Source organism: Macaca nemestrina, chromosome 9 (genome assembly GCF_043159975.1).
Source record: "Macaca nemestrina isolate mMacNem1 chromosome 9, mMacNem.hap1, whole genome shotgun sequence".
Taxonomy (NCBI): Eukaryota; Metazoa; Chordata; class Mammalia; order Primates; family Cercopithecidae; genus Macaca; species Macaca nemestrina.
The window spans coordinates 118,721,261-118,745,568 of NC_092133.1; the positions used below are offsets into that span (position 1 = coordinate 118,721,261).

The 24,308-nt window shown below is 37.4% G+C and overlaps 1 protein-coding gene across 1 annotated transcript in view; it reads right to left on the minus strand.

The window, feature by feature from the left end:
• LOC105480013 (G protein-coupled receptor 158) overlaps nt 1-24,308 on the minus strand; it is a 443,658-nt gene that overhangs the window by 396,186 nt on the left and 23,164 nt on the right. Inside the window, exon 2 of the mRNA XM_011738438.3 lies at nt 6,977-7,082. Within this exon, the coding sequence (XP_011736740.2) occupies nt 6,977-7,082 (106 nt within the window). The remainder of the gene's footprint in view (nt 1-6,976; nt 7,083-24,308) is intronic.

Sequence of the window (24,308 nt, forward strand, 5' to 3'; positions counted from 1 at the left end):
CAGGCATGTGCCACTAAACCTTGCTAATTTTTACCATTTTTTCGTAGAGACAGGGTCTCGCTATGTTCCCCAGGCTTAGATAAATTATTTAATGTAGAAGTAGAGAAAACACAGGTAGAACAAAAAAGTATGCATTTTTAATGATACATTTTTACCATATTGTCGAAAAATTTATAACAATTTGCATCCTACCAATATCACATGAGAATATCCTCACCAACATTGAGTATAATTCTTTTTTACTGCTTGCCAATTCAATAAATTCCTGCACTTCTAAAATACATGTGAAGACTTCTCTTTTATGACAAGTCTTATGTCTCAGAAATTAATATATTTTAGTATATATCACCTAGAAAATTTAGTACATAAAAAAGTTAAAGTCAATTGGTATATTTCTAAGTTCTCTGGTTCCCTCTAGAATGCAATAATTTCTTTTAAATTATAAATTTCCTCTGTCTTATTCACCACTAGGACCTAAAATAATGAATTTTAAATAATGTTATAAAAGGTATTGCATGGAAAAGATAGCTTATATGTTATTAACCATAATAATAAGAAGAAGAATTACTAAGAATAATAGTTCAGCAAACTTTTAAAGTGTCCTCAAAGAGAGAAGCCTAGTACACCTAATTGTATGTGAAGAGACTAAAGTCAGAACTGGGTTACATGAGACAGTGATGGAAACGGTGGTTTAGTATTTAACCAGAATATAACACACAAATAGCTTGCAACTGTACACAGGGAAAGATGTATTGCATTTTAATAGTAAAAGAGACATCTAGACAACAAAGAAATAGTTTAATGTCATTTAATTTCCTACTACAGATTTTCTCTCTCTCTTTCCCCCAACCACAAGATGGCGATAGCCACTGGTGAACTCTTGGCTCAGTTGCTGGAAACATCGGAAACAAGCAGTTTGCCCTTAACTGACTTGTTAGGCTCCCGGCTCAGTGGTTTTAGCACAGTGATTTCTAACCCTAGCTTTGAAACGATCTGAGAATCTCTATTCCAAATAACTCTCGAGAGCATAGTGGAAAACTCAGAAAAATACCGTCGGTTTCTATTAACTTTAAAAAGAAAGACTGTAACAAAATCAAACAAGATAGGCTTTAGCACTCCAAAAACAAATGAGGATCCATACAGTGGTGATATGGCCTCCTTTGGCTAAGCCTGGTAAACCAGTGATATGTGACTGAAACAGAAGATTAGCCTAGAAGAAAGAAGACTTAGAAGGTAGCTAACAGCAGTCTTCAAATACCTGAAAGGCAACCGCTACAAAAAAAAAAGTATTTTGTTTAAATTTATTTTGGGCAATTGATCAAAAATGATGGCCATGTATTAGAGGGAGGCCATCTAACAACAGCAGATTATCTCCATTAATTCCACAGTGTCAGGTACTGTTCTAGGCACAAATGAACACCTGATCATTGTCCTACATTCCAAAAGAAGACTGTGACTTTATATTAAATAACCACATTTCACCCTAGTAATAGGGGAAAAGAGAAGTTGTGCTACAAATACAATTAAAATGTAAATATCCACAATGATTACCAGTGTTTACTCCTCACTTACTGTAAGACTGTTACAGTTTCCAGTGTGAAATAATGGCATTAAAAATAGCTTGCAACATTCTCATTACTTAGTTTCAATTGCACTAACACAGATCATAAGAAGATTGCATAAGCCAAAATTCATTTTAACTTTGTCCTTAAATGTCCCTCAGTGAATTTTAAGGCAATGTTACTGACTCAAGTGTACAAGGAAAGCCAGGGATTTGAAAGTTTTAAAAAACCTGTGCGGCTTGACTACGCTATAAGCTAGACTATATCCTAGAGCAGAGCTGTCCACTGTATTTTTCAGCATGGTAGCCACTAGTTATGGGCTCTTAAATGCTTGAAATCAGGTTAGTGAGGCTAGAAACTTCCTGTTTTGATTTTGTTTAATTTTAATTGGTTTAAACTTCAAAAGCAACATGTGGCTAGTGGCTATCATACTAGACAGCATGGCTCTAGAGATAGGTGAACAATAGTGTTTGCTAAACAGAAACTTTCTGGAGAAAAGAAGAGCAATGGTGAGATAGCAACCATGAGATGGAACTGACACGTAGCTATTTCTAAGTGAGTCACTAAATGAAAAGTCAAATGAAAGATCTCTAGAAAAGTACTCTAAACCTGCTGTAGCCAAATGAGTAAGTTACATTTTGTATGTAAGAGGGTTTTTCTGCTGTCTTTGAATCTTTGTATTCTGTTCGTCTTCTCATATACCAAATGATGTGCTTTCTTACCTTTTCAGGCTTCTTTAAAATTTATCTTTAGAGATTCATTAAACTTACATTTGATAGAGTAGTAAAGAGTTACAAATAGATTTTCACCCAATACATTCCATAGAAAAGAGGAGACAGGGGAAACTGTCTTAGAGCAATATAAGACCAATGACTGGGGTGATAACACAACCACTCCAGCGAATCTGCTATCTTCAAAAAGTGGTCTCCGAAGCAGAGCAAACACAACTTTAATTGGCATGCATAAGGAAAATACTGGAATCTGTTTACATTTAACGTTTTAATAAAAGAAACATAAGCTGTTAAGCCTTGTCTTATTTAGGACTTGAATTAATATTAATGCCCTCACTCAATCTACCCTTCACATGATCACAAATCTGAGAAGGCACTTGAGACACCCTGAAGGAAAACTGGGAGTTTCAAGACAGAAAAACACTGACACTGGTCACTAGGTTCCTTCATTTGCTTCAATTTTCCATTTATTGCCTCTACATTTGGTCATTTAGATGAATTTTCAGAGTGTATTATTTTAAAGTGTAAAATATTCACGATTCTTCATAAGATGGTGTGTGACCCAGAAAATCTTCCCCCATAAAGATTCTCTGATTATCTCAAAATGAACTGCTCACTTCCGAGCTTAAAGATGGGTTATATATTGCTTTTTACAAAAAAAGACAAATGTTCCAAATTTGCTGATCTGTTCTGGGATGGCAAGTGGTTGGTTGTCAATAACGTCTGTGAAACAGGTATTTAAAAAAAAAAAATTCCTTCAAAGCCGTTTTAACAATCCATGAGAGTCTTTTCAAGTGAGCATTTTGAAAATGGATATTTGAAAATATTTTCAGTGTTAAGTGGTTTTTGTTGCCAAAACCTATAAATATTCACATACCTCTACAGTTTAAACTTGGAAATAAAATGTCCTAGTCGGCTTAAATATATTTAACACAAAGAGATTCAGTGGGTTTTTAACCTATTCCTTTAAAATATTAAAATGACCAGCTTCGAATTAGTTTGCAAGGACCAATTGACATCAAGTAAGATGAAGAATTGCCAGCTGTATCTCTGCAAAGAAAACCTCTGCAAAAATTGGCAGCAAACACAGTTGACAATTTATTACTTCAATTTGGACTGATTTATCCTTGTGAGGAATCTTTTTCAACCATGACAGATATTAAAACTAAGTATAAAAATAAAGTGAACTTAGAGACCTCTGAATCACTGCATTACTAAGTATTAAACAAAGATTTTCAAAAATTATGACATAATCTTAAGTCTCACTAAAAATTTTATTAAAATTATGAATCAATTCTATTGCTATAAAAATACAAGTATTTTAACAAAGTAATGTAATTTACATTAAAATGTTATTTCATCTTCATCTCAACCTTGTAAAATTTTCTGATTTATAATATACTTAACACAAAAATATAACAAAAAATGTATATATGCTCTAAATTTAAAATATGTACATACCATGGACTGATATTTAGAAGGTATTTACTAATGGAATATAACCAAAGAGTTTCCAGGATACTCTCCTAATATTTTCTATTTCAAACAACTTTTTTTAAAACTTCTTATAGTGGAAACAAAGCAAAAGAAAATATTTAAAACAAAAATTAATATCAATTAATTTTATGTTTAAACTATTCTGTAGGAGAGGATGTGAAAACTGACCAAGTCCATTTTGCAGTAATCTAGATTAGTTATGAAGACATGTCCTTCGAAAAATGCTTACTGGCCTCCTAGACCTTATGAAGACCTAAACCCGAGAGATTATTTTCTTCACAAACCATTCCATGCCTTTCTAAAATGCTCCTGAGGCTTTTGTCATTGCTTCCATGTCACTTATCTGTTTCCAACATCAGACCTGATATTCTGGTTGTACATACCCTAGAGGCTGAAAAGTTTTCCAACATCGCTAGAAAAATTTTTACAGTGAAAAGTCTGCCTCATTTATAACTTTGAAATTTGTAACTTTGTCTATTGTTTACAAGAGAAGAATGTCAAACATCAGCAAGATAAAACCCACTGTAAACCAAGACGAGTGTCTTTATTTCTAACGAATGGACATTCATAAAGACAGGACCCTACATCCCACAAATGTGGATCATGGTAAGTGCTTCCCAAAATAAGCCAGCTTACACAGCAATCCTTGGGGTGGTAATGGGGGGGGTTGTTACAAAGAATAAAGTAGAGCCAGAACACATGAAAAATGCCACAAGCGAGATATGTTTCTTTCTGTTTTCCCAAGCAGTAAAAACCTCCAGAGAAGCCAACTTCTAATCTCTAACTCACATTTGTATGGGAAAGGGACTGAAAAACTATTCCCAGTAACTACACTGAGGATGTGGCCCAGAACTGTTGCAGGTGCCTAGAGCGATCAGCACAAACTATACAACCTTAGAGAAGCCCAATAAAATGTGTGAAGAGTTCCAGGACAGACCTGTGCGGGGAAGGCTGCCCCATGAGGGCCTCCTGAGCATAGCCAAGACACAAAGATTCTTTACTCCCAACTCCAGTACCTGGGCAACAAAAGGTGGCAAGAGGGACACAGACTGCAAGTTGAACATACACTCTGTAGAGCCATTGTTTTGATATTGCTTTTCGATCACTTAGCCTCTTTCTACAATATTTTCTAATGAAATTGTAGAATATTTTTCCACCTTTTTCAGTAGGAATTTAATAAATATAATGCTCCCATATATAATCCCAAAAGTTATAAATTTCAACCTAATCTTTGTTAATCAGAAGAGAGGATAATATTTTATCTTGAAATAACCTAGTTTATCTCAAAGCTTTAAAAAGACACAAAACCCAGAAAATTAATCATCCTGATGCAATGAAAATAAATCAATCTTCCAAAAGGAAAAAGAGGTTCTTGTAGTATGACCATCTAGTCAAATAAACAGATGCACTGTAAGGACACAAAACCACACCATGATTGTTAGAGGCAAGCAGCAACTGTAACAAACTGAAAAGTAAGTATCTCCTTATTTCTAGGCAGACTGCTTGTTGAACCACCCAGGAGCACCACTAACACAAGGCTATATAGAAATGAACACACACAGATCAATATCCACAATATGACACCCATGCAGAAAAAAGTCCACTCTGGCTAAAAGACAACACTAAGTGGCTATCTGCTCTTAACAGAAGAATATTGCTGTAGACATTGGCATGGAGATAATAATCAGGCTGAAGATATTCACCAAGCCAAGCAATTGAAATTCATATCTTAGAAATGCCCGAATCATCCTAAGTGGAGGCTCAGAAATGTTCAAAACCCTAAGAACATTTAAAGGAGACCAAAAGAAGAGCTCAATTTTGTGAGTTAGCAAGGCGGAAACATTAACTGTGGATGGCAATCTCTGTGGAGGTGTATGGAGATGTGGGAGGAGGGGTGTGGATATGAGGGAATGGGGGGGCTGTGGGAATGTATTGACGAAGTGGGGGATCATCAGGATATGGTGGAGACATGTGATAGATTTAGAGGGATATGGGGCATTATGGGGGCTTCTTACGGTTTGGGGGCAAGAGGATTGAGGGATGCTGTGGAGAGTGTGGTGGCAGGGTGGAAGTATGTATTGAATGCATGGTGGATGTGGGAAACAGTGAAAAGATATTTAGGAGTGTGGGAGTACAGGGGTATGTGGGTTGTGTGTGGCAGGAGTATGCATGGTGGGTGTATACATGGTAAATAATCAATGGGCATATATACGTGTATATGCATGCATATATACCTGTACACGTGTCTGTGCATTTTTTTGTGTGTAATGGTACAAATAAGTGCTTATTCCTAAATTTCCTTCTGATTTAAAATTCCTTCCTTAAAAATTACACTATGTACAATCACCTTTCACGAATGGCAAAAATTCAAATTAAAGATGTAAATTACTACATTTGTGGAAATATCCCCTCTGTTTTAAATAAAGCAAGCTGACTTTCCTCACAAAGTCATGGAATCAATGTTGAAATAGCCCAAGTATTTAAGATCAAGAACTTTATTGTATGTTTATTTCACAGTTTGAGGACCTTGAAAATGGACTACTAAAAATGAAATCACTATTATGTCGTCATATCTCTTCTCTGAAACTACAAAAGACACGTGATAGTCTTATTTCCAGAAGCATGATCTCTATGCCTGTTTCCTATCAACCAGAGTTATCATCAAATTCAGCATGAATAGGGACTAAAAACTGAACAAATACACACACATATACACAATTCCTTTCCAGGACCCTGTACAGTGTTTTCTCCTTGTTTTCAAAATTGCCCCACCATACCTTGTCTAGTGCTCTTCTAGCAGATAGCAGTGTGTCTGAATGCATACCACCAATATTTCAATAAACATCATATTCCATAAAAACAGGCATAATTTGACCCTTCCTGGGACTGATTTCTCATCTCAGGACTATTTTAAATTTCCAGCCCATTTTGAAGAATAGGGCCAGGCTTTGACTGAAGTCAAACTTCAGATGTAATTGTAGTTTGGCCTTCTTTCAGTCCCCAAATGAACAGTTATTCTACACAAATTTTATTTTCTACTCCTAGTTCAGTTCATTTGGCGGCACTGAGACCTACAAAGATTTTGTTCCCAGTAAGATACCTCTTGTTCATTTACCCCCACAAATATAACATATTCAAAATAACATATTTCTGAGCTTAAAAAGGATTTTATTTTCATCTTCTTACCTCTGAATTATTGAGGTGGCATTTATGAGTTCCTGAAAACCAGCCATCACTTGAGCATTGGTCAATGTCCACTTTCTGAAGATTTATGTCAACTTTCATGACACCCCTAGAAACAGAAAAGGATAAAAAGAACAAATTATGCACATGTACCCTACAACTTAAAGTATAATAATAATAAATAAATTTTTTAAAAAAAAGAACAAATTAATCTGGGCATTTATGATTTCTCTGTACTTTATCCTTGAAATTATAAAATTATCATAAAGAATATGCCAAAAATTGTCAAATTGCCCACTCATATTCAACCAAAGTGTACCAAGAGAAGACACACAGTAGAAGAAAATCATTAAGTATTGGCTTTATGTAAGTCCAAAGGCAGGGAGCTGTCTTCACTTCCTTATATAATGGCCGGTACATGATAGGTGCTCAATAAATATGTGTTGATTGCCTGAACTCCAGGACGATATTGCTCTAGACATGGCAGAAAATGTGACTGTAAAATAACACTTGCTCTCAGAACCTCTTCTAGTAAAGTAAATTGAAATAAAGCCTTCGGTTTATTTCTTTCTACTCCTATTTCCCATTGCAGGGCTAGGAAGATTGGGGAGTAGGGAGGACAGTATCAGCAAATAAGCATCTCATTCCTCTGATCTCCCATCCTAATAACTCGAAACAGCTCTTTATGTCTCCCAGTGTTCCGCATTACACATAGAGATTTGCCTCACTACAGAAATGCTGACTACAATTTTTTTCTTTTAAATCTGGAAACGAAGAGACTGCATTTCGCTTAGCCATTTGAGAAGTGTCACTAAGAAAGACAACTCACAAATTCAGAGCCAGTCAAAAGCTAAATTGCAAAGAAAGCTCCAAGTTGGTCTAAAATTCCTCCACTTCCTCCAACCAACTTTCTCTCTATATTTTCCTAAGATTCCCTCCTTTCTATTTTTCACCACCAGCAGCACCACTAGCAGCAGTTGCTGCAGAAATAGCTTGTCCAACACTGAACTATCACACGTGGACTTTATTGAAATAAATACTCTGCATCCTGGGCCCTGAAGCTTTATAATGTCGTTTTTCACAAACTTAAGTATATATACCCCACTAAAAACTACTCAAATGAAAACACATTTTCAAGGTCCCACACCCCTAATTTAAACAATTTTTCATTATGATATCACTCATATATATAAAACAAAAAAGTAGGCTCAAATTCCTGATTTTATAGCTCCTGTAGCAACAAGGAATCCCACAGAATTACAAAATAAATGCAAACAAAACTATAAAACCAACAAAAACCAAATTTAAAATATTCATTTAAGAAAACCAAACCTTATGCGTTGCCAAAACAAAGTCACCTCTCAAAACAGGAATGTAGCACTGACTGCTAGTTCAGCAATCTTATTTTGCCACACATCTTATGACTCATTCCTCTCATCTCTTTTCTCCTTTTAAACTACTGTGAAGCATTCTAACAGAATGGCTTAATGCCATTTGGGCTTCCTTTGGGGTGAATAAATCATTTCTTTTTTCAGTCTGCCTGTGTTCTTTTCTTTAACCTGTGAGAAAAGTACTACATTACCTAGTGCCTACATGCTCAAAAGATACACAGAAACAAATAGGGACACTAAGACTTCCTGCCAGTATTTGGTTTATCCAGATAATCCAGAATACGTTTGAGTTGATTTTCCAGATGATCGGAGAAATGAAAACCCAAAGATTGCAGAAAACACGCTGATCATTCAGAAATGTAGACCCCATCTTGCAAAATATTACTGTTGTGGGCCATAAGGCAATAAAACACATGTTTATGTGATAAATGAATGGATTTGCAAGTAACCTAATGCCTTAACCCAGTTCACTCCTTTCCTCTTTCAACAAATATTTGCTTGGTATGTGCATATCACTGTAAGACACACTATGTACGACAGAAAGGCAAACCTACCCCCAAGGAACACTAAAAGACATAAGACATTTTGAAAATGACAAAAGTATTTAATGGACAGTAGATACTAAATTCTGGAGGATTTGGGGAACTATCATTTGGAGTAAAGTAGGGCTTCAATCACCATTCGTTGACATACTGACTGCTTTCACCACTAGAACCTTCCATCGAACTATGTTCCATAAAAGTTAATCCAATCATCTAAGCCCGCTTCTCATTCTACTTTATGCTCTTTGGAAATAACATTCTTTCATTCATTCAGTAGATACTCAGTGAGTGCTTACTATGTGCCAGAATTTTTCTTGGTTTTTGAAATGCATCAGTAAGTAGGAACATAAAATCCTGCCTTCATAGAGCTTAATTCTAGTGTGGGATAGAGAAATAGGTAAAATAAATGACTAAATTATACTATATTTTACAAAAAAAAAAAATAAGTTCCATGGGGAAAACAATTTCAAGCAGATAAAGGGGATGAAATAGAAAACTTTAAAAAAAATTTTAAAGGGTGGTCAGGATAAGTCTCACTGAGGTGAAATTTCTTTTTTTTTTATTATTATTATACTTTAAGTTCTAGGGTACATGTGCATAACGTGCAGGTTTGTTACATATGTATACTTGTGCCATGTTGCTGTGCTGCACCCATCAACTCGTCAGCACCCATCAACTCGTCCTTTACATCAGGTATAACTTCCAATGCAATCCCTCCCCCCTCCCCCCAATAGGCCCTGGTGTGTGATGTTCCCCTTCCCGAGTCCAAGTGATCTTATTGTTCAGTTCCCACCTCTGAGTGAGAACATGTGGTGTTTGGTTTTCTATTCTTGTGATAGTTTGCTGAGAATGATGGTTTCCAGCTGCATCCATGTCCCTACAAAGGACACATACTCATCCTTTTTTATGGCTGCATAGTATTCCATGGTGTATATGTGCCACATTTTCTTAATCCAGTCTGTCACTGATGGACATTTGGGTTGATTCCAAGTCTTTGCTATTGTGAATAGTGCTGCAATGAACATACATGTGCATGTGTCTTTATAGCAGCATGATTTATAATCCTTTGGGTATATACCCAGTAATGGGATGGCTGGGTCATATGGTACTTCTAGATCTAGATCCTTGAGGAATCGCCATACTGTTTTCCATAATGGTTGAACTAGTTTACAATCCCACCAACAGTGTAAAAGTGTTCCTATTTCTCCACATCCTCTCCAGCACTTGTTGTTTCCTGACTTTTTAATGATTGCCATTCTAACTGGTGTGAGATGGTATCTCATTGTGGTTTTGATTTGCATTTCTCTGATGGCCAGTGATGATGAGCATTTTTTCATGTGTCTGTTGGCTGTATGCATGTCTTCTTTTGAGAAATGTCTGTTCATATCCTTTGCCCACTTTTTGATGGGGTTGTTTGTTTTTTTCTTGTAAATTTGTTTGAGGTCTTTGTAGGTTCTGGATGTTAGCCCTTTGTCAGATGAGTAGATTGCAAAAATTTTCTCCCATTCTGTAAGTTGCCTGTTCACTCTGATGGTAGTTTCTTTTGCTGTGCAGAAGCTCTTTAGTTTAATGAGATCCCATTTGTCAATTTTGGCTTTTGTTGCCGTTGCTTTTGGTGTTTTAAACATGAAGTCCTTGCCCATGCCTATGTCCTGAATGGTATTACCTAGGTTTTCTTCCAGGGTTTTTATGGTATTAGGTCTAACACTTAAGTCTCTATTCTGACTCAACACAGTTCAAGGTATAATTAGAACAGGTTTATAAAAACACTCTAAATCATCAGTATCATAAAGCTTCTCACCGGACTACTGTTGTCCAATACATTTTGGTTTTCTTTCTTGACTATCTTATTTAGAAAATACTTGCAATTGGCAAACTAATCAATATGCATTTCTACTCGTTCCACAATTGCTGGTAATAATGAGGTCAAGTTTTTCTCAAGAATCTTGCCATGGCAGTTCAGTTCCCAGACAGTGGAATTCCAGTTTACTGAGACATCGGCTAACTTGGAAAATAAAAAGCTGCAATTACTGTGGTGGTTTCCTTCCCTGGGGAAAACTGACTTCAGAAAAAGGCAACTCAACTGACTGAAAGCTTTTGCCCTTCATTCCAAGTTCATACATGGAAACTAAAAAGTCACCGCAGACCTCAAGCCCAGCTTGTGAAGCATTCCAGATTGTGCAAAACCATGGAAGATAATGAGCTATGTTTCCCAGCTGGGAAATCAACACTGAGGCTTCTTCATTAGAGCCTAAGCCTGGGCGCCTAGAGACTTATAAAACCCTGGGGGAAGCTGCTGTAGACCTCCTGTCCGGGGGAAGCGGAGGTTTGGGGAATATAACAGAAAGAAAACCCTCTCTTCGTGGGGAAGAGCATCCTGCCGAAAGGGACGCGAAGATCCAACACCCAAGGACCCATGTGTCCCATCACAGACCAGGCCCGGCGAGAGCCCCATCGGGCCTGCGCCCTGCATCCCCTGAGTGGGCATCTCAGGGGCGGAAGTGTTCCTGGGAAATTCTGAGGGTGAGAAAGCTGGCTGCTGTTTCATGGCCTCAGGACACGAAAGTGAGGGTCAAAAAATAGCCTGTAAGTGGCCTCCAGAGAATGGAAAATATAGCAAATAGGATCCCCCAAACACCTGGGTGCTCAGCTACACTGCAGACCAGCATTTTCCTCTATTTGTCGATCAATAGAACAACAAGCCCAAAGCAGGATTCAGCCCATCAAACACCATTTCCCTACTGGTCTTTCTCTGTGAATGGACCTCCAAGTCAAAGCAATGGCCAAGTGCCAGAGGTTGGATTCCCTTTGTGCTTCTTGTATCTTGACCCTTCTCTTCCATATGCATGGCCACTGCCTTGCTCTAGGCCCTCATCTTTCCCGGGTTAAAAATGTTTAATAATAGCATACTCTTGGGTCCTGTTTGACATTGCTCCAAGTAAAGATCCTGGTTTGTAGCTCTTGACGTTTGTATGGTGTAGGGACCTTCTTTAAGAAAAACAAAATCATGAATACACATTTAAGTGACAAGACGACCTTTGGCCCTAGGTCTTTGGGTGATAGCTGTTGGATGGGTAGGCACCATGGGCATTAAGAGTATTACCAGAAGCCATTTCTATTCCAGAATGGCCAGTAACTTCACTATACACAGAAGTGACCACAAACAACTTTAATATATATTTCTAAACCCAGACTAAAACAAAAATCCTAAACTTCCTCTTAACCAGTTTGCAAAACTGCCCACAGCCTAGGAAAAGTGTAATGGAGGCACATTATAGCAGAAAGAGACCATTGCATTCAAAATATCTTATTTTTGCAAATTTTACAAAAACAGTTGACCACAAAACTCATTTCTAGTACCCATTCCAGGATTTTAGAAAGTTCCCATGCAAGTAAGGGTTGCTGAAGCCGAAGAATCATATACTACTTTCTATGTAATATTTGAAACATATAAACCCAATCCTGACAATTCCCTATTTGAAATCAGTATTGCTCACTTTCCTAAAGCTTAAAATCCAAGTTCCCTGGAATGACATAAGCAGGGCCCTGCTACTTCCAACTTCTCCAACCACTCTCATGCATATATTCCTTGTTCCAGACAATTCAGAACTACATTTAGAGTCCTAAAAAATTCATGCTATCTCAAACCATTCTTTCATAGATGCCTTTATACATGAAGTCCTTTTGCCTAAAGTATGCTTTACATTATACCTTCTACCTGGCCACTTTATAAAGCCTCCCATGAACTCCAAGTCTGATATGGAAGACAGTCCCTTATTCTCCCATAATACACTGTGCTTACCTTCTTCATATCAATTAGCACGCTATATTATAATATTTGATTTTCAATGATATGTTTTCCCCACTGAAATTTACATGGTCTGTATCTTTTTTTAACATTTTTCCTCAGCTCCTAAATCAGCCCACAGCCAAAAATTAACTTTGGAGGAATTGCAGACACAAGAGAAGCAAGGAGTAGCTAAACCAACATCCCACCCCTCCGGAAAAAAAATATCCAAGCAAATTGAAAATATCATAAACTGCTATGGAGGAATGGATAGAGAGAAAGACTGGATAGGCTGATGGAAAGACTTGAAATTCTGCTTTTCTCCCTCCCCATGTTACCTTGGACAATAATTTTTCTGCTCCGTCACTGCAAAAAAAATGGACAGTAACAGCCTATGTGGTCAATATTGATGGGATATCAAGGTAGAAGTTCTGCTGAAATAGATTGATGAAAACAGGTGCCTGTAGATCAGCTGCCATTAGTCACTCACTTCTAACAATAGACAGCCAGAACAGAATCCAGTGCCTAGAAATGGATTATTGCCATAATGAAAACTCTAAACCTATGCCAGTGACTTTGGGACCAAGCAAACGCTGAAAGGGCCTCAGTGATGGTTAATGAAAGTGGGAATCTGTTGGTGAGTTTTGAAGGACAATGAAGACAATGTTATTGGAGGCAGGAACAAAAGGGACTTTTGTTATATAGTAAGTAGAAAGTTTGACAGCACCATCCCCTGTGAACAAGTGAATTTGTAGATCCGGCTGAGGAAGTTTCTAGACAAATGCAGAAATGCTACACCTGGCTCTTTCTAGCTGCCTCTGATAAATATAAAAAGACATGGACTAAAGAAGGGGCTGGTTCATGGTTTTATGTTTTGGCTTTTTGAGACAGAGTCTCTGTCACCCAGGCTGGAGTACAATGGCACTATCTCAGCTCACTGCAACCTCCACCTCCCCGGTTGAAGTGATTCTCCTGCCTAAGCCTCCGGAATAGCTGGGACTACAGGTACGCACCACCATGCCCTGCTAATTTTTCTATATTTAGGAGAGATGGGGTTTCACTATGTTGACCAGGGTGGTCTTGAACTCCTGACCTCAGGTGATCCACCCGCCTCAGCCTCCCAAAGTGCTAGGATTACAGGCTTGAGCCACTGTGCCCAGCCATGTTTTGGCTTTTTAATTGTGGTAAAATATACACAACAGAATTTACCACCTTAACCATTTGTAACATATGCTTTTATAGTATTGAGTACATACATATTATTGTGCAACCAATCTTGGGGACTCTTTTCATCTTGCAAAACTGAAACTCTGTTCCCTTTAAATGACAAATCCCTATTCCCCAACTCTGCCAAGCTCTTGGATTAAAACTACCTTTCTCTCTCTATGAATTTAACTACTCTAGGTTCCTCATATATGTGGAATCATACATTATTTGTCTCTTCATGACTGGCTCATTTCACTTAGTATAATGTCCCCAAGGTTCATCCATGTTGTAGCATGTGTCAGAATTTCCTTCCTTTTTAAGGCTTAACAAGATTCCATTTTTTATATACACCACATTTTGTTTAGCCATTCATCTGTGGTGGGCCCCTTGAGTTCCTTCCCCTTTTGGCTATTGTAAATAATGTTGGTATGGAGCTGCTTAGATTTTTAACAAAATTTAGAAGAAATAGAAAAAGCCAGGACTGCTGAATTTGAAATAAAACTTTCTCCAGAAACACAACAAGCAAATAAAATATGGTGTATTAGTTTGTTAAGGCTGCCATAACTAAGCATCTCAGACTGGGTGATTTGAACAACAGAACTTTATTTTCTCACAATTCTTTAAGCTAGAAGTTTAACATAAAGGAGTCGGCAGAGTTGCTTTCTTCTGAGCTCTCTCCTTGACTTGTAAATGGCCATCTTCTTGTGTCTTCACATGGTCTTCCCTCTGTGCATGTCTGTCTCCTCATTTCTTAGGAGGACATCAGTCATACTGGATTAGGACCCACCCTAAATGACCTCATTTTAACTTACTTCTTTAAAGATTCTGTCACCAAATACAATCACAATGTGAGATATTAGAGGTTAGGACTGCAACATATCAATTTTTGGAGAACACAATTCATACCACAATATATGGTATCCTGATTTATATACTGGAACAGAAAAGGGGCATTAGTGGAAAAACAGGAAACCTGAATGAAGCCTGTAGTTAATATTAGCTCCTTACTTTTGATAATTTTACCATGGTTATGTAAGATGTATTACTACAGGAAGCTGTATAAAGAGTATATAGAAACTTTCTTTTCTATCTTTACTAATCTTCTGAAAGTCTAAAAGTATTTTAAAATACTTTTAAAAACTTCCTAGTTATAGAAAACTAGTTTTAAAAAAATAAAATAAAATAAATAAGGGAGACTCGGCCTGTCAGAGTAGCTCACACCTGTAATCCCAGCACTTTGTGAGGCCGAGGCAGGCGGATCATGAGGTCAGGAGATGGAGACCATCCTGGCTAACACGGTGAAACCCTATCTCTACTAAGGATACAAAAAATTAACCGGGCATGGTGGCGGGCACCTATAGTCCCAGCTACTGGGGAGGCTGAGGCAGGAGAATGGCGTGAACCTGGGAGGCGGAGCTTGCAGTGAGCCGAGATCGCGCCACTACACTCCAGCCTGGGCAACGGAGCGAGACTCTGTCTCAAAAGAAAAAAAATAATAGTAAGGGATACTCAAGAATTAAAGAGAAAATATGCAAATAAACAGAAAATATGCAAATCATATGCAGAATGAAGAGATAAAAAGGAACGTTTAAAAAGCAGTATTAGGATACATTGTTCTCAAACTGAAAAACTAAAAGAGAAGGATTAAAAGGATAAGTTGATAGACCATATAAAACGCCAGTTTGCCCCAAAAGGAAGAAAGAAGTTTAATAGCGCAATAAGCATAAAAAATTTAAATCATTCACTTCCCTGAAAACTTCAGGCCTAGATGGCTTTATATACAAATTCTACCAAACTTTTAAGGAACAGTTCTGGTTTTATGTTTTCACAAACAAAAAAGAAAAAGAAAACCCCACCCAATTCACTTTACATGATTTTTATTCCAAACCACATGAGGGCAATAAAAAAAAAAAATTGCAGCCACATTTTATCTATGCATGTAGATTTAAGAGTCTCAAAGGAAATATGGGCTAAACAAATGTTTAAATATATTAAAATAATTATATGTCATGATATAGTGGAATATATATCAGAATGAAAGGTTATTTTAGCACTAGAAAAATATGCCCAAAAAATTCAAAATAGAAGAAATGAGAAAAAATTATTTTAATCAAACTAAAAAGGCGTTTTACAAAGTTCAACAACTTAGTTATTTTTAAAGGCAAGCTACAAAGAGAAGGAAACTTTCTTAAATTGGCAAGGCTTGCCTCTAGCAACATTACTCTTAAGGGAGAAATTTTTTTAAGATGTTCCCTTTAAGGCAAGAATGCTTACTGTATCACTGATGCTATGTAACATAGTACTGAAATCTTGACTAATACTATAAGAACCAAAAATACCGAAAAAGAAAAATGAGATGTAAAGATCAGAAGTGAAGATATTAAATTGTCATTATTTGTACATGATATGATCATTTAAAATCAGTAGATACATGAGAACAATAAGAAAGTTCAGCAAGATTGCTGGATACCAGATCAAAGAACAAAAAGCATTAGCATTTCTCTACACCAACGATCTCCAGTAAAAAAATTATAACTAAAAAGACAACATTTAAAATAGTAACAAAACCTACAGGCCAGGCATGGTGGCTCACACCTGTAATCCCAGCCCTTTGGGAGGCCAAGGCAGGTGGATCACAAGGTCAGGAGTTCGAGACCAGCCTGGCCAATATGGTGAAACTCTGTCTCTACTAACAATACAAAAATTAGCTGGACATGGTGGCAGGCGCCTGTACTCCCAGCTACTCAGGAGACTGAGGCACGAGAATCGCTTGAACCCAGGAGGCAGAAGTTGCAGTGAGCCGAGATGGCGCCACTGCACTCTAGCCCAGGTGACAGAGCAAGACTCCATCTCCAAAAAAAAAAACAAACAAACAAACAAAAAAAAAACTATAAATTCTCTAGTAGTTAAATAAGAATACACAAAACCTCTACGGAAAATTTTTGAAAACTCTTAATGAAGAATAATGAATGATCTGAATAAATGGAGAAACATACTGATATGGTTTGTATCTGTGTCCTCGCCCAAATCTCATGTCAAATTGTAATCCCCATTGTTGGAGGTGGGACCTGGTAGGAGGTGATTGGATCATGGGGGTGGATCCTTCATGAATGGCTTGGCACCATCCTCTCAGTGCTGTTCTTGTGATGGTGAGTATGTTCTAGTAAGTTCTGATTGTCCAAAAGTATGTAGCACACCCCCCCTTGCTCCTCCCATGTAAGACGCCTGCTTACACTTTGCCTTCTGCCATGAGTAAAAGCTCCCTGAAGCCTCCCCAGAAGCAGATGCTGCCTTGCTTCCTGTACAGCCTGCAGAACTGCGAGCCAATTAAACCTCTTTTCTTTATAAATTACCCAGTCTCAGGTATTTCTTTATAGTAGTGCAAAATGGACTGACACCCATGCCCTTCTCTGACAGGGGATAATTCATTGTAATAAACATGTGAATTCTCATCAAATGAAAGTATAAAATTAAGCACAACCTACCAAAATTCTGTATGAATTTTTGAGAAATAGCTTAAGCTTAAGTAGAATAATAAAAGCCAGTTGTGAAAAAGAAAAAGAGGACTTGCTCAACCAAATATTAAGACATACTACCCAATTGTGGCAGACTTGGGAAGCCATGGAACCAAATAGAGAGCTCAGAGACAGACACAGGGATATGAGGCATTTATGTTTATGATAAAGGAAGGTAGTATTAGGAACTTGGGCCACTAATGGATAAATATAATAACTGGATCACTACCCAATACCATGTACACAAGTATATTCCAAATGTTAACAACTCGACTGCAAAAGGTAAAACTATAAAGTTAGTAGCTGATAACATAAGATAATTTTTTGACAAGATATTAAAAGACTTCATAAATGCTATGGCTTGAATGTGTCCCCCAGAGTTCATGTGTTAGAAACTTCATCCCCAGTGCAACGGTGTTGAGAGATAGGACATTAAGAGGTGATTGGTCATAAGGGCTCTACCCTCAGGAATGGATTAATGTGGTTATTAAGGGAGTGGGTTTGCTATAAAAGCAAACTTGGCCTCCTCTAGTGCACGTGCTCCCTTTTTCTTGTGCATGAGTAAGCTGTCTTGCCCTTTCCCCTCCTGCCACAAGATGACACAACAACAAGACCCTCACCAGGTGGGGCCGCCCAACAATGGATTTCCTGGCCTCCAGAATTGGGAGTCAAATAAATTCCTAATCATTTATTGTGAGCCAAATAAATGTCTAATGATTTTAATCACTATAAATTACCCAGTCTCAAGTACTGTTATAGTGGTAGAAAATAGAATGAGACCAAAAAGAAAACCCAAAAGCATAAACCACAAGGCAAAATTTTGATTAAGTAAAAAACATCAGAAATTTTTTAAAATTCTGGGTTTTTTTGTTTGTTTGGTTGGTTGCTTTTTTTGTTTTTGTTTTTTTGAGACGGAGTCTCCCTCTTTTGCCAGGCTGGAGTGCAGTGGCACGATCTTGGTTCACTACAACCTCCAACTCCCTGGTTCAAGTGATTCTCCTGCGTCAGCCTCCCGAGTAGCTGGGATTACAGGCACCCGCCACCCTGCCCCGCTAATTTTTGTATTTTCAGTAGAGACAAGGTTTCACCATGTTGACCAGGATGGTCTCAATCTCCTGACCTTATGATCCGCCCGCCTCAGCCTCCCGAAGTGCTGGGATTACAGGCGTGAGCCACCGTGCCTGGCCAAAATTCTGGTTTTCAAGGAAGAACATTATGGACAAAGTTAACTGAAAGATGACATATTGGATGATTTGCAATGTCTAAAATTTACAAGGATATAATGTCATGAATACACCAAGATTTATTGCAAGTCAACAAAAATACAGGAATTATAATAGGAAGTGGGCAAAGGATATAAACAGTTTACAAAAAAAAGTAAACCCAACAGGCCCACAAGCATATGAAGAGATGCTTGAGCACATTGGTAATCAGGAATGCAAATTGAAACAATAATGAGATATCACTTCACATTTGTTAGACTGGCAAAAAAAAAAAAAATTTAGAAAGCTGTATAATGCCAAGTGTTGGCAGGAATGTGAGGCTATAGGAACCCTGCTGGTGGGTCTGGAAACTGAAGCACGCTGTCTAGAAAGTAATTTTACAATATTTAGTAAAATTGAGTTTACCCCTCCCTATGACTCAGAAATCCTGCTTTTGTGTTTCTCTTTCAAAGAAATCCACACTCATTCCTAAAGGGGCACGGAACACACACTATGCAACAGTAGAGAAATGCATTGGTTGTATATGCAGCAACATTAAGAGATTGTCAAAGCAGATTTGTGTGAATAAAATGCAAAATAATGAGGTATCTAGCAACTATTTAATCAAAATTATTTACAAAAAAAAAAAATAGCATGTGAATAAGAGAATACACCGCACAGGATAGTTGTAAGTGGGATGGGTTCAACGGAAACAAGATACTTTTTTGTAAATGGAAGAAGAGTGATTTCTTTTCTGTTACTGTGTAACTGAAGATTCTAGATTCATAATTTCATGACTTTTAAGTTTAGCTGAAGTCATCTTTGGGTGTCTTCCTTATCTGGGGCCTCTCATACTAAGAAAACATTGCTCACAAAACATCCTGCATGTCTATCATTTAGTTCATGCCCATAACTACAAAAAGTACAAGAGCACCAAGAACACAGTTCTCCCAGGGCTTTAATGACAGAGAAAATATTTGGCAAATCTACCGCAATTAGGCATGACCTCAGTACCAAAGTACTTGGTGGCTGCTTACTTAGCAAATATAAGCAGATAATCTAGGTTATTTGAGGATAAGGCTAACTTTTCCTCTAACACAACTAAAACTTAAGTCACCAGCCATTGAGCAAACACAGCCAAGGGTCAAGACACCAGAAACTAGATAGGATTTGGAGCCAAAGACTAAAATAGAAATATAATATCAACAGTTAATGTTTCTTTATCTGTAACACTTTTTGGTTATAAAGTAGATTATAAAGTAGATTGTGCGTGTGTGTCCCTACTACATGTAAGGCTCTTTGCTAGGTGGTAGTGCAGATGCAAAGCATAGGATGTCATTCTTTAAAATGGTTTAGTGGGAAGAAAAAAAAAACAGAAGTAAAGATACAATCTATTCATTCATTTACACAAAATGCATTGAGCACTGAATTACCAGTGTTGTTCTGCATTCTTTTCAGCCCTCTGATGTGGCATTGTGCCATGATGAGGGTTTTCAAGAACAGGCAATCCAGTAACCAGACACAGATCATTTAAAGGTTTGTCTTATAAGACAAAGAGAGAGCGGTACACAGATCTAATAGTAGTCAACAAGAAGAATAAAGGAGAAAGCTATACTCCATACAATTTACATATTACACATAAAAGAGAACTGCCTAAAGAAAACACAAAGTGGCTGGGCGCAGTGGCTCTCACCTGTAATCCCAGCACTTTGGGAGGCCAAGGCAGGCTGATCACGAGGTCAGGAGTTCGAGACTAGCCTGGCCAATACGGTGAAACCCCATCTCTACTAAAAATGCAAAAAAAAAAAAAATAGCTGGGTGTGGTGGCACACACCTGTAGTCCCAGCTACATGGGAGGCTGAGGCAGAAGAATTGCTTGAACCCAGGAGGTGGAGGTTGCAATGAGCCGAGATCGTACCACTGCACTCCGGCCTGGGTGACAGAGTGAGACTCCATCTCAAAAAAAAAGAAAAACAGGAAGTGAGCTGCTCTCCTATACAGTCTCCAAGTAATCCCAAACCCATACTCTAGTGGGTTTGCAGGTTAATTCATGTGAAAGCAGGTTCGGGACCTACCTAATTTGACAGTTTGTAGAAGCCACCATGTGGTCAGGAAATGTTGAGATGTTCTTGCTGCCAGCACCATGTGACACAGTTCCAATGCTTCTCTCCGTTCTTTTACTTCTCAATTCTAATACACACACACACACACACACACACACACACACACACACACACACACATTCACATAGGACCAGAGTCTCATACTGAGAACAGTGGTTCTGGTGATGAGATGGTTGGTAGAAGAATAACATATATACCAATATCAGATGTACAGGATGCAGATTCTGTTTATTCTTTTACAAAAGCCTCTTGAATACCATCATTTCTTTAGTTGTCAATCAACTTTTAAAACGTGTTTTCCTCCTATTTCAATTATAGCGCTGTAGGTAATTGAGATAAAGTTTTCTTTTTTCAAAACTTTCCATTTCTAAATGCAACCTCTGCAAAATTAAAGTAAAAGCAGGAAAAAATAATCTTTGTATGTTTGCTAGAGACGCAAAATTGTTAAAATGTGAAAAACCAAGTGAAATAACAATGGTTACTAACCCTAACCAATAATAAGCTGCGTGACTAATGAACAAAGCAAACATATTCTATAAACCCTGCTCTGTACAGTTGAATATACCACATGGTAAACATTATATTTTAAACTCCTACAAGTGTTTAGCTCTTTCTAGTTTTCAAGGAACTTTTGACATATATTACCTCATTTTATCTTTACCAAACCACTAGGCATAAAATACATAGTTGTCTTAATGATAGCATAAGAGCAAAATAATATAAAAACAGCTAACCAACATACAAAGAATATTAATTAGGAAAGGTAGCATTTACATTGTTATCTGAGTCCTTAAAGATCTTTTAGATGAAAACACAAAGCCCACTAATCGACCCCAAAACTTACTTGTTCTGAAGCTATCCTTTATGATTCTTTAAGTAGAATCATAAACTCAACCTAGTAGTAAATATAACCTTATGCTCTATCCCAGGAGTCCCTCAACCCCTGGGTCATGGACCGGTACCAGTCCATGGCCTCTTAGGAACAGGCAGCACAGCAGGAGGTGAGCAGCAGGTGAGTAAGCATTACCACCTGAGCTTCACTTCCTGCCAGATCAGCAGTGGCATTCGATCCTCATAGGAGCACAAACACTATTGTGAACTGCATATGGAAGGGATCTATGTTGCATGCTCCTTAAAAGACCCTAATTCCTGATGATCTGAGGTGGAACAGTTTCATCCTGAAACCATCTCCCTTCCCCCACCGTTGATGGAAAAATTGTCTTCCTCAAAACTTAGTCCCTGGTGCCAAAAACATTGGGGACCAATATTCTATCTTATGATTCAGTCTAAAAAGGTGGGGGGGTGAATAGACTACTAGAGTCACAGCAAGACAAGAAATCTGTCCAGAAGCACCAAGGAATGAGTCATATAGCAAAAGCGACCTGTTGGGAGAAGCAATCTACCATGGGCCCTGAGCTTCCCATCATGGTCTTGCTGAATATGCCAAGAATGTCAAGTCCTGACTTAGCCACTTGGATCATTTCTAGGCTTGTGTTTTGCAGTGATCAACCTTGAGTGATGAGTTAATGTCTCCCCCCAGACAAAGAGCAGGTTTCTTTCTGCTTAATGTAAAGGCAGTGAATCTCTGAGTTCATAATTCTCCTACTATAATGCAACCTATTCATGTGCAAGTATCCATTATGGGCTCTTTGCATTTCCCCAGTGGGACTTGGGCAAAAGTGGGAACTGACACAGACAGACTTGAAGCTCTAGAATAATTAAGTCCTTTCTCTCTGATCTAGGAGCCTCATGTCTTCTGGCAGCATCCATAAAATAGTGAAGAATTAGCTTGTTAGCTCACAAGTAAAATCTAGGTAGGATCTACACAGCACCTTTACAAATCACCTGTCAATCACCCTACCTTCTAGCAAGTAAATTATTTAACCATCAGAAATCAAAGCTGCATTTCTAGTAAACCTTGAATACATGTACATAATAGGCAGTCAGTAAGAATAGTTCTACAAAAGGATACTTAATGAATTTTGAAATATAAGTCAAAACACAGTGTAGGATATTTGGTATACATTTTTGGAAAACAGGAAAATTATTTTAACATATATGTTTTACAGCAAAGATATATACCAAAATGTTATCAGTTATTAACTCTGAGCATTAAGATTGTGGGTGATTAGAATGTTTTTCTTTTGGTTGATCATTATTTTCTATAATTTCCAAGTGAATAGGTAATTTTATAATAGGAAAAATAGTTAAACTTTAAAACTAGAAAATAATTATTTCACTCCTTGAAAGTCCTTTAAAGTAACAGATTTCACAGTCTTCCAGACTTTTTCTCTTGTACCAATTAAATGGCTTGTTCTTATATTTAATCAACTATTTCTTAAAACTCTGAATATTTAAGAACCCATATTTGGATGTGAACTCAACGTTTGATCAAATGGACTGAACAAATATCTATAGAACTCTCCACCCAAAAACAGCAGAATATACATTCTTCTCATATGCACAAGGCATATACTCTAAAATCATCCAAAGAATCAGCCATAAAACAACCCTCAGCAAATTAAAAAAAAAAAAAACTAAAGTGATACCAAACACACTCTCAGACCACAGTGCAATAAAAAAATAGAAATTAATACTAAGAAAATTACTAAAGCTGATAGAATTATATGGAAAGCAAACAACAACCTGCTTCTGAATTTCTGAATAACTTTTGGGTAAAAAATGAAATTAACGCAGAAATCAAGAAATTCTTTAAAACTAATGAGAACAAAGATGCAACATACCAGGATCTCTGGGATACAGCTAAAGCAGTGTTAAAAGGAACGTTTATAGTGCTAACTGCCCACATAAAAAAAGAAAGATCTCAAATTTACAACCTAACATCACACATAAAGGAACTAGAGATGGCATAACAAGAAAAAAGGAAAAAGAAAAAAGGACTAGGGAAACAAGAACAAACAAACCCCAAAGTTAAAAGACAAGAAATAACCAAAATCAGAGCTGAACTGAAGGAAATTGAGACATGAAAAACTATTCAAAGGATCAATGAATCCAGGAGTAGGTTTAAAAAAAAAAAATAACAAAATAGACCACTAGTTAGACTAATAAAGAAAAATAGAAAAACCAAATAAACACAATTAGAAATGACAAAAGGGACTGTATTAGTCCATTTTCATGCTGCTGATAAATCCATACCTGAAATTGGGTAATTTATAAAGAATAAGAGGTTTAATGGGCTCACAGTTCCACATGGCTGGGAGGTCTCACAATCTTACTGGAAGATGAAAGGCAAATCTTATATTGGTGGCAGGCAAGAGAGAGAATGAGAACTAAGTGAAAGGGGTTTCCCCATATAAAATCATCAGATCTCATGAGATGTATTCACTACCACAAGAACAGTATGGGGGAAGTCATCCTCATGATTCAATTATTTCCCACAGGGTCCATCCCACAACACGTGGGAATTATAGGAGCTACAATTCAAGACGAGATTTGGTTGGGGACACACCCAAACCATATCAGGGACATTACTACCGACCCTACAGAAATGCCAAAAAAAAACCCTCAGAGACTACTGTGGAACACCTCTGTGCACACAAACTAGGAAA